Raw genomic sequence first — 15,143 nt, forward strand, 5'->3', positions numbered from 1 at the left:
GCTTGTGTAAGAAGAATTCTTTGGGTGCAGTTACTATAAACAAGGGTCCTTGGCACGAACAGAGAACTAAGCAGCTGCAACAGATCTGCTTAGAAAACCAAAAGATTAAGTACTCTTAGGAGACAGAAAGAGGAAATACCCACTCAGGTCTCTGATAATTCCTTTTTCTTTCCTACCTCTGTATAGCCTTCTAGGATGAAATATGCCTATCTGTGGCTAAAAAGACCGAAAGAATCTTCTACTTAAGAATGACCACACTGTCAGCATTTTCCTTCCTCTCCCTAAATTTAAGCAAGCGTAGGGGTCTAAGGCGAAGTCACAGGAAATAAATCATTCATTCCCTTGCTAGCACATCTGTTCTCTATGAGATCTGCAATAAAAGGACACTGATAGTAATTTAACCCCAAGAGAATATTATGAGTTCATGGGAGTGACTGATGCAGAAAGGAATTGCCTTGAAATGAAATACTTAAAGGTACATACCAGAATCAGCTTGTTTATTACGAAAAATCCTGGTGAGCAATAATACAGTGTAATAAATTTCTCTGTAGTCTTGCTATTCCTTATGATACAGCAGCTACCCATATGCCAAGTTTCTTAAGACTTAAGCAGGGAATTAGCTGGACCTTGTTTCATATTTCCACATAACTCAGCTGGTCACGTCCTTCTAAAATTGTCCTTATTGATGCAACGTAATTCTCCGTTCAAAGCTGGGAAATGTGCAAGGTATAACCTCATCAGGGAGTTTGTACAACTTTACAGTTTTACTTGAATATACCAGAAATACAACTGCTATTATGTTGAAACATATGGAATTGTCAAAATGTGACTTTTTTACTTAAAAAACAAAAAAATTCTGTTTTATTAGAAAATGTAACACAATAGACAATTGAATACTACGATGTGGAAGGCGCTCCAAGATTATTAAGTGATAGAGGCACATGTTCAAACAGTAGGTGTAAAATGCCCCCACTTTTGCATTGCATAAATACTACATATATTACATATACGTGGAGATATATGGAAGAATATACACTAAGCTGTTAACAGTAGCTATAACTAGAAAGTAAGATTCTTAAAGGAAACTTTTGTATTCAATATAACGTATTTCTGTAACATTTTAATTTTTTTATCACAAGCATGTGTCAGATAAAGACTATTTTAAAAATCTGCATATAGAGAGGATAAGCATATGAAAGCATATAAGCGTATGAAAATAAGCTCAACATCATTAACAATTAGAGAAGAACAACTTAATACCTCAGTGAGCTACCACTGCACGTCTACTGTAATGGCCTAAGTGAAAAATAACAGCAACGTCCAATGCTGGAGAGGGTGCAGGAAAGCCAGATCATTCACACACTGCTGGTAGGAATGTAAAACGGGGCAACCACTCTGGAAAACAGTTTGGCAGTTTCTTTTTTTTTAATTTTTATTTATTTTTTTTCCCCCCAAAGCCCCAGTAGATAGTTATATGTCATAGCTGCACATCCTTCTAGTTGCTGTACGTGGGACACGGCCTCAGCATGGCCGGAGAAGCGTTGTGTCAGTGCCCGCCCAGGATCCGAACCTGGGCCGCCAGCATCGGAGCGTGCGCACTTAACTGCTAAGCCACGGGGCCGGCCTAGCAGTTTCTCATATAAAGTTAAACGTACACTTGGCAGATGACTCAGCAATTCCACCTCCAGGACAAGAGAAAGAAAACTCATTTCCACACACGCACACCTGTACGTGAATGTTTGTCGCTGCTTTATTCGTAATCATCAACACCTGGAAACAGCTCAGTGTCCCTCAGCTGTGGAAGGATGAACAGGCCGTGGTTCACCTGTTTAATGGGCTAGCACCCAGCAGCCAGAAGAAGCAAACTGTTGACACACGCGGCAACACAGACACATCTCAATGCCTTATGCTCTGTGAAGGAAGTCTGGCTCAAATAGCCATGTGGTCCCATTCATGTGACAGCCTGGAAAAGGGACCACTGTAGGGCTGGGGAACGGATGAGTGGTATTGGGATCGGGGTGGGTGAGGAAGGTGGAAGCTCTAAGGGATGTTTTAGGAGATGGAACTGCTCTGTATCCCGACTGTGGCCATGGTCGCACAACTCTAAGCATGTGTCAAAACTCATAGAAGTGGACACCAAAAAAGTGACTGTTACTGTATGTAAACTTAAAAATAACTTTAAAAAATGCTATTGAATAAAGATCTCATGTTTTATAAAACAAGTCTCTTCTCAAGTCTTAATTCATCCTGTACATTTTCTGGATAGAGTTAAGAGAAACTGCTTTTAAACTGACGAAGGCAATTGCCAAGTGTAAATTATCTGTGATATTCTTGCTACCTGAGGAGAGCCTGGCAGTTCAGAGCCACAGCTTGCAAACTCTCTATATAAACCCACCTATATGAGGGGTAGTCAGCACTCGGTGACTCTTGAGTGGACCCTCCAGAGTGGACGATGTCCCTCAAGGCTCCAACACCAGGCAGCTCCTCCTTCGCACCTGCCATCCCCGCACATCTGTGCATCAGACACAAAAGAGTGTTTGATCACGTTCGTCTGAAATTCCTGTGCTGCTGCTTCCTTTTGTTAAAACCACGAGTAAAGAAGGCCCTTGAGGGCCAGAGCGAGTGAGGTGCTGTCTCCTCCGACAGCTCTGTGGACCCCAACTGCGTATGTGTGGTGGGCTCCTAAATGTACAACGTAACGCTTGGGTGGGCTTAGGTGAGAACAACTTCTTTAGCAGTTAGCGTGGTATTTGGCAAAATAAAAGCACTGTTTCCAATTTAATTTTCCTTTAAGTTTGCTTGTGTTCTGGAGGGGCCATAAAAAAAAAAGCGGGACCAGAAGGAGGAGGAGGAGGAGGAGAAGGCAGCCCCACAGCCAAGTCCCCTGGCCTGAGGCCGGAAGGCCCAGCTTGTCTTGGTTGTCGGTTTTCTGGCTCAGCCTAGCAGTGTGGCCTGCCCTATTCGCAGGGGTTATTAACGAAGGGAAGAGGCCTAAACAGATTGTTCCGCGTCCGTAAGTCTGTCCAGTGGCGCCCTAAGGAGGTTCTGATGTTCTGAGAGGGGTGCCTCCCGGGAGCAGCACAGCAGGAGTCTGGCTGAGGGAATGCCTCCCCAGGGCCTGTCCTTCTGTTTCCCCCCTTGGGACAGGACACCTTCCCCGGGACAGAAAGTCACACTGAGAAGCTGGCTGGCTGCTCATTTGATTCTATGTGTTATTCTGTTTACTGTGGCTGCCGGATGCTTCAAGTAGGGGCCAAAAGGAGGTCTTTTCAATGCAAACTGTTAAGTCGGTTCTTCCGCATCCAGGTCAGATGAACAAGGGGCTGTTAGGCCCTTCCTATGTCCTTTGTCTTTGAAGAGGTGATCGCAAGGGAGCTAAGGGAAGAGCTGAGAGGGCGCTCCTGTCCTCGTCGCTGCTGCCCCTGGCCTGGTGCAGGATGGAAGGACTCCAGGATCACTAGCCTGGGGACCTGGGGACAGGATGCTGTTCCTCCAGGCACTGCAACGCCTGAATGAATGACCAAATCTTTCTGAGTCAGAGACGTCACACTAAAACAAGGGGATTACAGGATTTTTGAGGCCCCTTCCAGCTCTAAAATGCCATGAGTCTATGAAATAAGGGGAAATGTGTGGAACCCGACTGGATCACATCAGTAATGGAGCTGGGGATGCTTCCTGAATGGTTGACCTCTCTGTTTATCAGCACACCACGCCTTCAATTTACAGAATAAACCTCAAGAGGTGGCGAGGGAGACAAATGATGGTCTTAAAGGAGGACAATTCATGGGCCGGCCCCGTGGCTTAGCAGTTAAGTGCGCGCGTTCCGCTGCTGGCAGCCCGGGTTCAGATCCTGGGCACGCACCGACGCACCGCTTCTCCAGCCATGCTGAGGCCGCGTCCCACATACAGCAACTAGAAGGATGTGCAGCTATGACATACAACTATCTACTGGGGCTTTGGGGGGAAAAATTTTTTTTAAATAAAAAAAAAGGACAATTCGGAGAGATGGGGACGTTTCTCAAGTTCTCGGGTACGTGGCATACTGATGTTAAATACTCAGGTTTTTGAGTCAGCCTGCCCAGGCTCAAATCTTAGCCTCACGACTTGGTAGCTGTGTATCCTTAGCGAAATTCCTTTCTCGGGGCTTCAGTTCATCAGATGCAAAGAGAGATAATAATACTATTCACCTCAAAGAGTTGCTGTGAGGATTAAATGAAATAATGCATGCTTGCCTGGACCATGAGACATTTGATAAATGTTGTGTATTACTCCTGCTGCTGCTTCTACTGCATGTAGTATCCAGTGAATGGTACCCTTCAGAACTACAGAGAACAGTGGGTGGTGGGGAGAGGGGACAGCTGTGGTGGGGTGATTCAGGCACCAGATTGGCATCCAAAGTCCAGGGCTTTCCTTCAAGGTAGCACAGATAAAGAATGTGCCCAGAACCAAACCCCACAGTGCAGATCACATGGGCACATACTGCCCCTTACCCGCGGGGGACACAATCTCCCCTTGAGGATGCTAACCTTCTCTCTCAAGGAGGCTGGGATGGGCTGCATGAGATCATACAGGTGAAATGCATTGTAAACCACAAACTCCTCTGCAAACGTAAGGATTGTTATGGGCTAGTAAGATTATGAGGAAAACCTATGGCAGAAGTCTTTCTAAAATGAGACATTTATTTCTCTGACATGCTGCCACTGTTTCTGATGATTCAGGGTTACCTTCGTGAACTTCTATTACTGACATATAGACCATACCTGTCTGTCGTGCTTTATCATTTTAATCTGCTTTCACGTATGGGACCTCCTTCATTCCCACAGCCAGAGAGGTGCTCAGGCCGTCTGTCTCCTCCTGATCCAGCCGTTGGTTCTCATTGGTGTCTCTGGCACAGCTGCCATGGTCTGGCCTCGGCTCCCACCTCTCTTCACGCAACCACACACTTATTATCAGAAGCAGACATAAGAATAATATCCAACATTCATCTTGAATGCTAGGTCAGGGCAGCTTTTGAGCAAAGAAGGGGCATATTCAGGAACTTGAGAAGGCTTGCTTAGCAGCAGCTGAAGTCAGATAGACTGGAACATGTGGGCTGAGGTCAGAGAGATTAGAATGTTATCTGATACAAGGAAAGGCGGTAAGAGCCTGTACTTGAGACGTGGCAGGGAGGATGGGGAGGAGCCAGAAGACTAAAGAGACCAGGAGGCAAGGAAGTAAATCTGTTGAACTTTATTTCTTCAGTAAACATTCATTGAACATTAACCGTGTGTCAGGTATTGCACTAGGGGCTGGGAATCCATCAGTCAGTAAAATAGACAAAATCTTTGAATATAGTTTTATAAAAAGATACTGAAATGTATATCAAGTTGACTTTTCTCATAAAGACCTTCCATAAAAGTTGACAGCATAAAATTAAATCTTAACTCAGTCAAGGTATTTTTTGGAGGCAGTAAGATAAAATACTCCAAGTACATTTATTTCTGATGATATAACTTCATATAGGGATGGACCATAGAGAGTATGTCCTGTAGACTGTGTTTCAAATACCAGCTATGTCTAGGAACTATTGCCATGTGCTGGGTTTTGGTTAATTCCTGGTCGGATTCTCTGCCTGGTGCCTGACACAGCAATATTCAGTGTGACTCATCAAGGAAAGCCCTGGAGGCCACAGATGTTCACCAGCAGAGTTGACATGTCACTGGGAAAATTTAGAAGCCTACTTTTTTGTTCTTACCAGCCAGGGATCATTCTACTCCTCACAGAAGGGGGCCACAGAGATGGTAAGATCATATATTCCCCCAAAAGTCTATTGAATCTGCTCAGACTCTTCAAGGATTTGTTTAAAGCTTAGTGCTCTGTACCATAGTTATAGAAGAGACCATTTTATCTTGAAAAAATATTGAGAGTTTTTCTTAGGTCACTTATAAATAGGTTTTTCTTAGGTCAAAGTGACTAGCATAAGCTATTTATAAGGTGTCTGTAGAACACTTATCCTGTAGCGTTGTTGTAAGGATTGCAGTAATATATTACAGTGTCTACTGCATAATGAATGCTCAATAAATTACAGCTTTTATCATCTCCCAATCTAGACTGCAGACCCCTTAAGGGTATCAGATTATGTTTTCTCTACCAAGTTTAGATATTTATAAGTCTCTAAGCATGCACGAGATAGTATTCAATAAAACAATTCCAGCTTTATAAGTGATAGGAGATACTAGAACGAATGACCTTTATCAGGCTTGCAGAATTAGAGGTCCTGTCTATGACCGTGTTACTGAGCAAAGTGACTGGGTTACCAGAGAATCAGATACCAGTCTTAGGAGGTTAAAAGCTTGGGACCTGGAGTCAGACCCCCGGGTTTGAATTCTGGTTTCAACCCTCGTTAGCCAAGTTCTTGATGACGTTGCTTAATCCCTCTCAACTCAATTTCTTTGTCTGCAAACTGGATGTGTTCAATGGATTAATGAAATAAGGCATAGACAATCCTTAACTAGAACCTGGTACTTTATAAAGGTTCAATTAAGGCTTGATATTATTATTTTTGGCTTTATTAGCATTGTTCTGACTCATGCACTAACTTCTAGAGGAAGTGACAATGGCCAGCAGGTCACATGCAGCAGAAATGAGGTGACTCAGTTTGGTAGGGAGCACAGGACGTCCAGGAAGGAGCACAGATGAAGCCAAGGGCAACAGTCTTTGGAAACAGCCACAGCCACTTCCCGATGGAGAGCGCACACTTGGGCCGTCTCTCAATGCATCGGAAGTCGACCAGCCCTTCTTTATTCAACATTGTGTGCGATAGCTGTGGGAGTCTCGGAGGAAGCGAGAAGAGCCTTTGAGGAACCTGCAGTCTGGGTGGAGAGAAGTCTAGTGAAAGAGATGGAGACTGATGTTACATCATTGAGTTCTAACTTGCGTGGGTCAGCCTGTGCTCGCAGTGGGAGTTACAGGAGAGAGAGCCAGGTGGCTGTTCCACACCATTCTTCTAGAGGAATGTAAGGCCATTAGCCACAACACCTTCTAGTGTAATTAGCAGTGACGATATCTTGTCTACCAACATAAAAGCCACACTGTTTAATTCCAGCAACAAACCAAAATATAACTAATATGTGAAGAATCAGGGAGTAGATTATTCAGCAAAAGTACAGGAGTTACGAAAGATTGCTTTACAATACTTTTTCCCAGTTCAGATCAACAACAGTTTACTGACCAACCTAGAAGTTGGTAGCAGGGACTGTGCCAGGCCGATGAGACTCAGGAGGAAGAGACGGTCCTGCCCTCCAGGGCCGGTTCACATTCACATTCTAGTAGCAGTCCTAGCTCCTTTATGTGCTCAGGCTTGTGGTAGAAACAGTCTAAAATAACAAATTGGGTAGATGAGAGTACATCAGAAAAAAAGAAACAAAAACATGGCATTGCGTGGACACTGCCTGAGGCCTAAAGTGTGTCCAGACATAGACACGGCCCTAGGCCCTGAAGTGTGCCATTGCATGGACACTGCCCCAGGCCCTGAAGTGTGTCATTACATGGACACTGCCCCAGGCCCTTAAGTGTGTCACTACATGGACATGGCCCGAGGCCCTGACATGTGTGATTACATGGACACTGCCCCAGGCCCTGAAGTGTGGCACTGCATGGACACTGCCCCAGGCCCTCAAGTGTGGCACTGCATGGACAAGGCCCCAGGCCCTGAAGTTTGTCATTGCATGGACACGGCCCCAGGCCCTGAAGTGTGGCACTGCATGGACACAGCCCCAGGCCCTGAAGTGTGGCACTGCATGGACACGGCCCCAGGCCCTGAAGTTTGTCATTGCATGGACACGGCCCCAGGCCCTGAAGTGTGGCACTGCATGGACACAGCCCCAGGCCCTGAAGTGTGGCACTGCATGGACACGGCCCCAGGCCCTGAAGTGTGTCATTGCATGGACACTGCCCTAGGCCCTGAAGTGTGGCATGCATGGACACTGCCCGAGGCCCTTTAACCAGTAGAAGGGACATAAAGAGACCCCTTCAGTATTTCCAGTGAAGATCTATGATAGAGTGTGCCCCAATGTCACAGCCGCTCAGAGGAGAGGTTCTGCCCAGAACTCAGGGAGGCCACTGCTGCAACGTGATGTTGGAACTGAATGCTTTAGGGAATGAGGGATCATCAGGAGATGGGCAGGGTGCTCCGCGCCAGGAAGAGCATCAACGGAGGAACACCAGGGTCAAGCCGCTTGTGTGGATGGGGAGCTATGGACAGGTCAGTGTTTCTAAAGGGTGAGTCGGAGATGACAGACAGGCCAAGCACAGAGGGTTTGCGTCCCTGCTGGACAGCTTAAGACTCACCCTACAGGTGAGGGAGATCCACCAGAGGGCCCTAGACAGGAAGAGGCAAGGGTCAGATGTGTCTTAGGTCCAGGTAGAGAAAGGCTTTAGCAAAGTGTGAGTTAGGGTTCGGACTGCTGCAGGTAACGGTGGTCATGCCAGCAGGGCTGGTCTTCTCACGTAATGAGAAGTCTGGAGGTGGCACGCTCACGGGCTCAGACACGCATCTCCTTCTGTCTGTTTGCTCTGCCATGCTTTTGTCCTCGTGGTTGTCACCTCATGGTCACAAGATGGCTGTCTGAGCTCAAAACATCACATCCACATTTAAGGCAGCAGGAATTGGGATGATGCAGCTATCCCCTTTAATCACCAATATAAGAGCCCTCCAGAAACCGCCAGACTCCCAGCAGACTCTAGCGGTTGGGTGGCGACTATCCTGGATGGCCACCTCTGGCTGCAGGAACAGCTGAGAAGGCAATAATCTTCTTGCTTCTATAGTAGATCTGTGCGAGGGGGAAGAAGGCTGGGAATAGCGTTGGGCAGCTAACCTATAATTTCTGCCACAAATGCCAGCAGGTGAGAGATGATGAGGACCTGAAATAGGGCAATGGTAACAAAGGAGGAGTGGCTATTGTTCCATTGACGGAAACTGAAACCTCAGAAATTCTGAGTAGTGGTCTGGTTGTCCTCGATGTGGGTGGGAGGTGTCATCCCAAGGGGACGTTCAACGGGGAGCTGGATATAAATTACAAACTCGAGTGAAGGCTCAGGGCTCGGGATGTATCTGGCAGTCATTAGAACATGGGCACCCTCCAGATACACCCCAAGCGCTACTTGGGATTTTTGAGGACGGCATGGTTTTCGTCAGCCTAACATAATTTCAATTAAGCCTGAGTCTGTGGAGACGGCTCATTTTCACAACTCAATTTTTTCTACATGCGAGCACACCCAGCCTGGAATTTAACGGATAGTAAAGTTATGGGAAGAATCAATGTGCAACAAGAACCAGGTCACTTCTGCCCGGCCCACCTCCAGGACAACATGGACACACACCAGGCGGTGCTGGACCGGGCCCTTGCTCCTGAACACCACATCCCTTCACTATGCTGTGCAGCAAATGTGTTTTCATTCTCTCGATTGAAGTAACAGGAAGCGTCATCATTCTTGAAGTCTTGGTATTTATAACAGAAATAGAACCATAAAAAATACAACTGTGGAAAGTCTTGCTGAGGTCTGTTGGCAAGGCATCTGCTACCACCCCTGGCTTGGGATAAAAAATCCTGCATCTAAATAATCTTACATCTCTAAGCACGGTTCAGCTTACTGTGAAGACCCCATCCTAGAGGGCTCAAAACTCCACAGAGGATGTCCTCGCAGCCTCCAGCCTGAAAGGGGCTCTGCCGCCAGCCAGTCTGGCAGGTCACGGAAATTCTGCTCTGGAGCTGTGGATACAAGAGAAGTATTTCTTCAGCGTTTACTTTGACCAGTGAAATAACTATGACGGATTTTTTCTTTTCCCCAAGACACAAAGTGACATTTCAAAGGAGAAACCACTCTTTTGGTGCCACAGAGTCTTTTAAAAGTAATACTAGAGTAAGAGCTCAAAGGAACGTCTGCTCCAGCACAGCTGTCCAAAGCCACATATTTCAAGGAGAATGCGGCCACTCTACATAGACAGGAAGCCAGGACCACTCTTCCCTAGTGGACCTACTCCTCTATACTCAGAGAGCATCAGATTCAAAATTAGTGTTGTCATCTTGGTCAAGGGCCCTTCTGCCTGTTTGGCTGCTAAATCCACGCTGCACTGCAGTGTTGTTGCTCTTTTCATATTATGCTTTGTTTCCCAACTGGACCGTGAGCTCCATAGGTGAGGGTCACATCTTGTACTCTGTTATTTCCTGCAGACTTGTTTGTCTTGGTGAACGGATGAATGAATGAAAGAATGATGAAGACTGGAGAGCAGTGGTAGGTGAGCTGCTAGGCGGGTCAAGAGGATTCCAGAACTCAGGCCGGATTAGCAGGAAGGGTGGTGCAGGAAAGGATGTTTCATCTGACCAGCAGACATGGATCCGGGCCCCAGGTTGGCTTGCTCACCTCCACTCATCCCACAAACGTTTCTTTAGGCTTCTTCAATGAGCCAGGCAGGCACTGTGGCAGGCCCCGAATAAGACAAAGTCCCTGCCCTCCAGTGGTGGTGGCCGCAGTGAGGGGGACATTTGACGACCAGGGGTTATAGAGATGTGCGTGGTCGGAGACATGACAATGGCAGGCACAGGGCTTATGGAGCAAGGAGAAGGGGCTTCTACATCAGACTGTGGTTTCCAGGAAGGCTTCCTGAAGGAGAAGGGCTTTGACTCAAGTATTGAAGGGTGAGTGAGTGTTGGCTCGATGAGGGTGACTGGGAAAGGCATTATTGGTAGAGGGACCAGCACGTGAGGATATTCCAGACCATGGAACAGGATGCTGCATTTGAGAGCTGAAGTCTCAGCTGACAGGGTGGCTGTGGCCAGTGCTGAAGTTAGGGGTGGTACAGCGCTACCCTACAAAGGGCCTGTCGCAACGTGATTTAGTGCTTAGGAGCAGAGCTTTAGAAACCAGAGAGAACTGAGTTCAAATCCCAGCTCTGGTGCTTACCAGCCATGTCACAATAACTGTTTTTTTTTTTTTTTTTTTTTAATCCCTCTAAGTCTTAGTTTTCTGAGCCGTGTCACTTATCTATTGCTGCATAACAAATTATCCAAACCATAACAGCTTGAAACAACACACATTGATTAGAGTCTCACAGTTTCTGTGGGCCTGGAACCTTCTGCTTCAGGGTCTCACAAGGCTGCAGTCAGAGTGTTCGCCAGCGCTAAGGAGCCATCCCAAGTCATGACTGGGAGGATCCACTTCCAACCTCACTTACACGGTGTGGCAGAATCCGAAGCCTTGCTGGCTGTCATCCAGAGGCGGCCTTCTCAGTTCCTGCCATGTGGGCCTCCCCAGCTGACAGGTTGTTCCATGGAAGCCAGGGAGAGAGAGTCTGCTAGCAAGACAGATGGAGCCTAATCACTGAAGTGACTGCTTGTCACCACGGCCACGTTCTGTGGGTGAGAAGTCACTAGGCCAACCCACTCCAGGGAGTGACTCCCGGAAATGGGCATCCCAGAGGCCATCGGAGAGTCTGCCTGACCCACTAGCCTATAGCTTGTTACCACTAAATAAATGTTGGCTGTTATTACAGTCTTATGCTCAATTGAGAGATTTGGAAAAGCCACAGACAGCCAGTGAAGGATTTCCTATCAAAGAGTACCTTTAGGGGACCTTGGGCAAGTCAAGTGACCTCATGTCTTTGAGCCGTTTCCTCCTCAGGACAATGACAATACCTACCCCCACAGACATGAGGACACCTGTATGCACGCACAAATACGTTTTGTCACGCCAAATCCACAGCTCTGCAGTCTAAGGAAGCAAGCTGCTCTGGGCAGTTTTCCATTTTGTGTTGATTCTCTGAGTCTCACAGCCTGATATCTTCAAAGCTTGGCCCTGTGGGCCCAAAAGGATTTGTGTAAGTGGAATAAACACCCACAAAAAAATCTTTTGAGCATCCCTTAAGGCACTTCCAAAGGTTTGCTTTTTTCCTTCTATTTAAATACCTTTGCTGCCAAAGGCCACGTGGGGGGCCCGGTAGAGAAAACAGACGGTCTGGGAAATGTCAAGCTCTTGATAAGAACGGTAATAAAACCCGGACCGCCTCCTGACGCGGGGAGACGGGATGTTTATGGTGGACGGGGCTCCCCGCGCAGCTGCAGCCGCTGCGAGGTCTCGTGGTGTCCAGTCCATCAGACGGGCTCTGCCCGGCCCCCCGCCCCAGCCCCCTCACGTCTGTCTGTGCCCATCCCCCCGCCCCGGCCCCCCCATGTCTGCCGGTGCTCACCCCCCTCCCCGGCCCCCTCATGTCTGTCTGTGCCCATCCCCCGCCCGGCCCCCATGTCTGTCTGTGCCCATCCCCCGCCCCGGCCCCTCACGTCTGTCTGTGCCCATCCCCCGCCCCGGCCCCCATGTCTGCCGGTGCCCATCCCCCGCCCCAGCCCCCATGTCTGCCGGTGCCCATCCCCGCCCGGCCCCCATGTCTGTCGGTGCCCATCCCCCGCCCTGGCCCCCTCACGTCTGTCTGTGCCCATCCCCCGCCCGGCCCCCATGTCTGTCGGTGCCCATCCCCGCCCGGCCCCCATGTCTGCCGGTGCCCATTCCCCGCCGCCCGGCCCCCATGTCTGTCTGTGCCCATCCCCGCCCGGCCCCCATGTCTGCCGGTGCCCATCCCCGCCCGGCCCCCATGTCTGTCTGTGCCCATCCCCCGCCCGCCCCCATGTCTGTCTGTGCCCATCCCCGCCCCGGCCCCCTATGTCTGTCTGTGCCCATCCCCCGCCCCAGCCCCCCCATGTCTGCCGGTGCCCACCCCCCGCCCCGGACGGAGCCCACCGTACAGGCGCCTTCCATGGTCCTCCCCCGGGAGCAGACGCGCTCTCGACCCCGACTGCGGGCGTGACCCGTGCTCCGGGGCGGCCTGAGCGGACGGAGCTTGGGAGGCAGCCCCCGCTCCGCACGAGGCGCGCTTCTCGCCTAGGACGAGGGCGCCGAGCCCCGGGCAGCGGCAGACGTCCCGCCGCACCCGTCCTCGCCGGGCTGTCCCCTCCTGGGGTCGCTCCTGCGGCGCCGCCGTCCACCTGGCGGCCGTGTGGCCCCGGGGCAGCGCCGCCGAGGGGCCGACAGCAGCGCCGGCCACCCCGCCAGGCTCCCCTGACCGGAACACGTGTCCCCGGACCCGACGGGGCGCCCCTGGGCGCTCTCGGAGCCGTGATTGGTCCCCGGCCGTGGGCTGCAGCCAGTCAGCGCCCGCGGGGCCGGAGCCCCGCCACGGCCACGCCCCTCTGGGCTCCGCCCCACACGAGCCACGCCCCTGCCCCGCCTTCCAGCCCCGCCCCTCCAGCCGCCGCCGCATCCGGGCCCCGCCCCTCGTGGTCCCGCCCGGGCCCGCCCCGCGGACCAGCTCCGAGCGCGCGGCGCCGCCAGGGGTCGAGGGCCGAGGTCCGGGCGGCGGGCGCTGAGCGGCGGGAGCCCGGGCCGGCGAGCATGCGGGGGGACCGGGCGGCCGTGCGGCCGGCGCTGGCTCTGCTGCTGTGGCCGCTGCTGCTGTGGCCGCGCGCGGCGGCGCTGCGCCCGGACGAGCTCTTCCCGCACGGCCCGGCGCGCGGGGACCGGCTCCTGCCGGACGGCGACGACGAGAGCTCGGGCGCGGTGGCGCTGGCGGGGCCCCTGCGCTTCTACGGGGCCCGGGTCCGCCGCCTCTACGTGAGTCCGGCCCGGGTGCGGGGCCGCGGTTCCCGGTCGGGCGGCGGGTCCCGGGGCCGCCTGGAGAGGGGCGCGCGCCGCGGTCCGAGCGCCCGGACCCGCCCCGCCGACGCCGTGCCGGGCCCGCCGCTGCCGCCTTCGAGGGGGCAGGGTCGTTCTCCCCGGGCGGCCCGGCCGGAGCGGGGGCGGGGGCGGGGGCGGCGGGGCTCTGGGAGGGAGCGGGAAATCTGCGCGTCCGGACTCGCGGCTCAGGGACACGGGGGTCCCCCAGCCACAGGGGGGTGCCCTAGGCACACGGGGGTCCCCCAGGGGCGCGGGGCTCCCCCAGCCACAGGGGGGTCCCGTAGCCACACGGGGGTTCCCCCGGGGACACTGGGGTCCCCGGGTTGCGCGGGAAGGAGAGGACGGGCAAGCGAGCTGCAAGGCTCAGGACCGCGGGAGGGACCGGCCGAGGCGGGAGCAGTCCCGGGCCCGCGGTTCCCTTCCGTCCTGGCGGAGCGCGGTGGCGCGCACATCCGGACCGTCCCCTCTGTTACCCTCGTCCCCCAGGTGGGCACCAACGGCATCATCTCCACCCAGGACTTCCCCAGGGAGACCCAGTACGTGGACGACGGTTTCCCCACGGACTTCCCGGCCATCGCCCCCTTCCTGGCCGACGTGGACACGAGCCGGGGCCGGGGCCGCGTGCTGTTCCGCGAGGACACGTCCCCGGAGGTGCTGGGCCGGGCCGCGCGCTTTGTGCGCACAGGCTTCCCGCGCGCCGCACACTTCTCGCCCACCCACGCCTTCCTGGCTACGTGGGCGCAGGTGGGCGCCTACCAGAAGGCCGCGCGCGGGGCGCCGCCCTCCGGAGAGGTGAGTGGCCCGTGTGGCCGGCTGAGGGCGGGCTGAGCTCTGGGCTGGAGTTCCTTCGAGTCCGTCCCGCGCCGAATCTCGCGTGTCGTGCGGTGGCTGCGGTGGCCTGTGAGTGAAGGAGCTGTTGTCCTGGCTTCCGCTGAGGATCTCAGGTGGTTGCTTCCAGCGAGGAAACTGCTTCGGGGTGTGAGGGTCTGGTGAGATGCAGGGACCCTTGGAACACACGGCGGTTTCTGTTTGGTTGTTTCTTTTTAGAATCATTTCTAAGTATACAAGAATTATTTCTGATTGTATGTTCATTGAAGGAAAAACATCAGCAAATACAGGTAATTTAAAAAAGAACAAGCACTCATTTTCCTACCACTCAGATAACTGCTATTAAACATTTTCCTGTGTCTCTTCCAGAGTTTTTTCTGTCCCTGTCTGAATCTGTCGCTGTCTATTAACAATGATGGGCTCACCCTGCATGTACTGTTTTGTAACCTACCTTTTGCCCTCACTAAATAGTATGTTGTGAATGTGTTTCAATGTCAATAAATATATTTCTACAACTTCATTTTTAACGTCTGCATAGTATTCCATCCACTGGGCTTATCACTGTGCCCAGTGGGCATTAAGATTCTTTCCAATTTTTCGTCATCATAAGTAAT

General features: G+C 51.8%; 1 protein-coding gene and 1 long non-coding RNA gene across 3 annotated transcripts in view; one reads left to right on the forward strand and one right to left on the reverse strand.

Annotated features, from left to right (window-relative positions):
- Nucleotides 1-5,376: 5,376 nt before the first annotated feature.
- LOC147917383 (uncharacterized) lies at nucleotides 5,377-12,920 on the reverse strand. Its single transcript, XR_015549474.1, has 3 exons — nucleotides 12,774-12,920; nucleotides 11,677-11,832; nucleotides 5,377-7,355 (listed from the first exon to the last, which is right to left on the reverse strand). It is a non-coding gene; the product is annotated as an uncharacterized LOC147917383 (long non-coding RNA).
- A 465-nt stretch (nucleotides 12,921-13,385) lies between these two features.
- Nucleotides 13,386-15,143, forward strand: part of NID2 (nidogen 2) — a 50,638-nt gene continuing 48,880 nt past the window's right edge. For both annotated transcript variants that reach the window (XM_087421532.1, XM_087421535.1), the window contains exons 1-2: nucleotides 13,386-13,638; nucleotides 14,188-14,493. In XM_087421532.1, the coding sequence (XP_087277658.1) occupies nucleotides 13,420-13,638; nucleotides 14,188-14,493 (525 nt within the window). In that variant the 5' untranslated portion in view covers nucleotides 13,386-13,419. The remainder of the gene's footprint in view (nucleotides 13,639-14,187; nucleotides 14,494-15,143) is intronic.

Source organism: Ceratotherium simum, chromosome 3 (assembly GCF_057802395.1).
Source record: "Ceratotherium simum simum isolate JZ-2026a chromosome 3, ASM5780239v1, whole genome shotgun sequence".
NCBI lineage: Eukaryota > Metazoa > Chordata > Mammalia > Perissodactyla > Rhinocerotidae > Ceratotherium > Ceratotherium simum.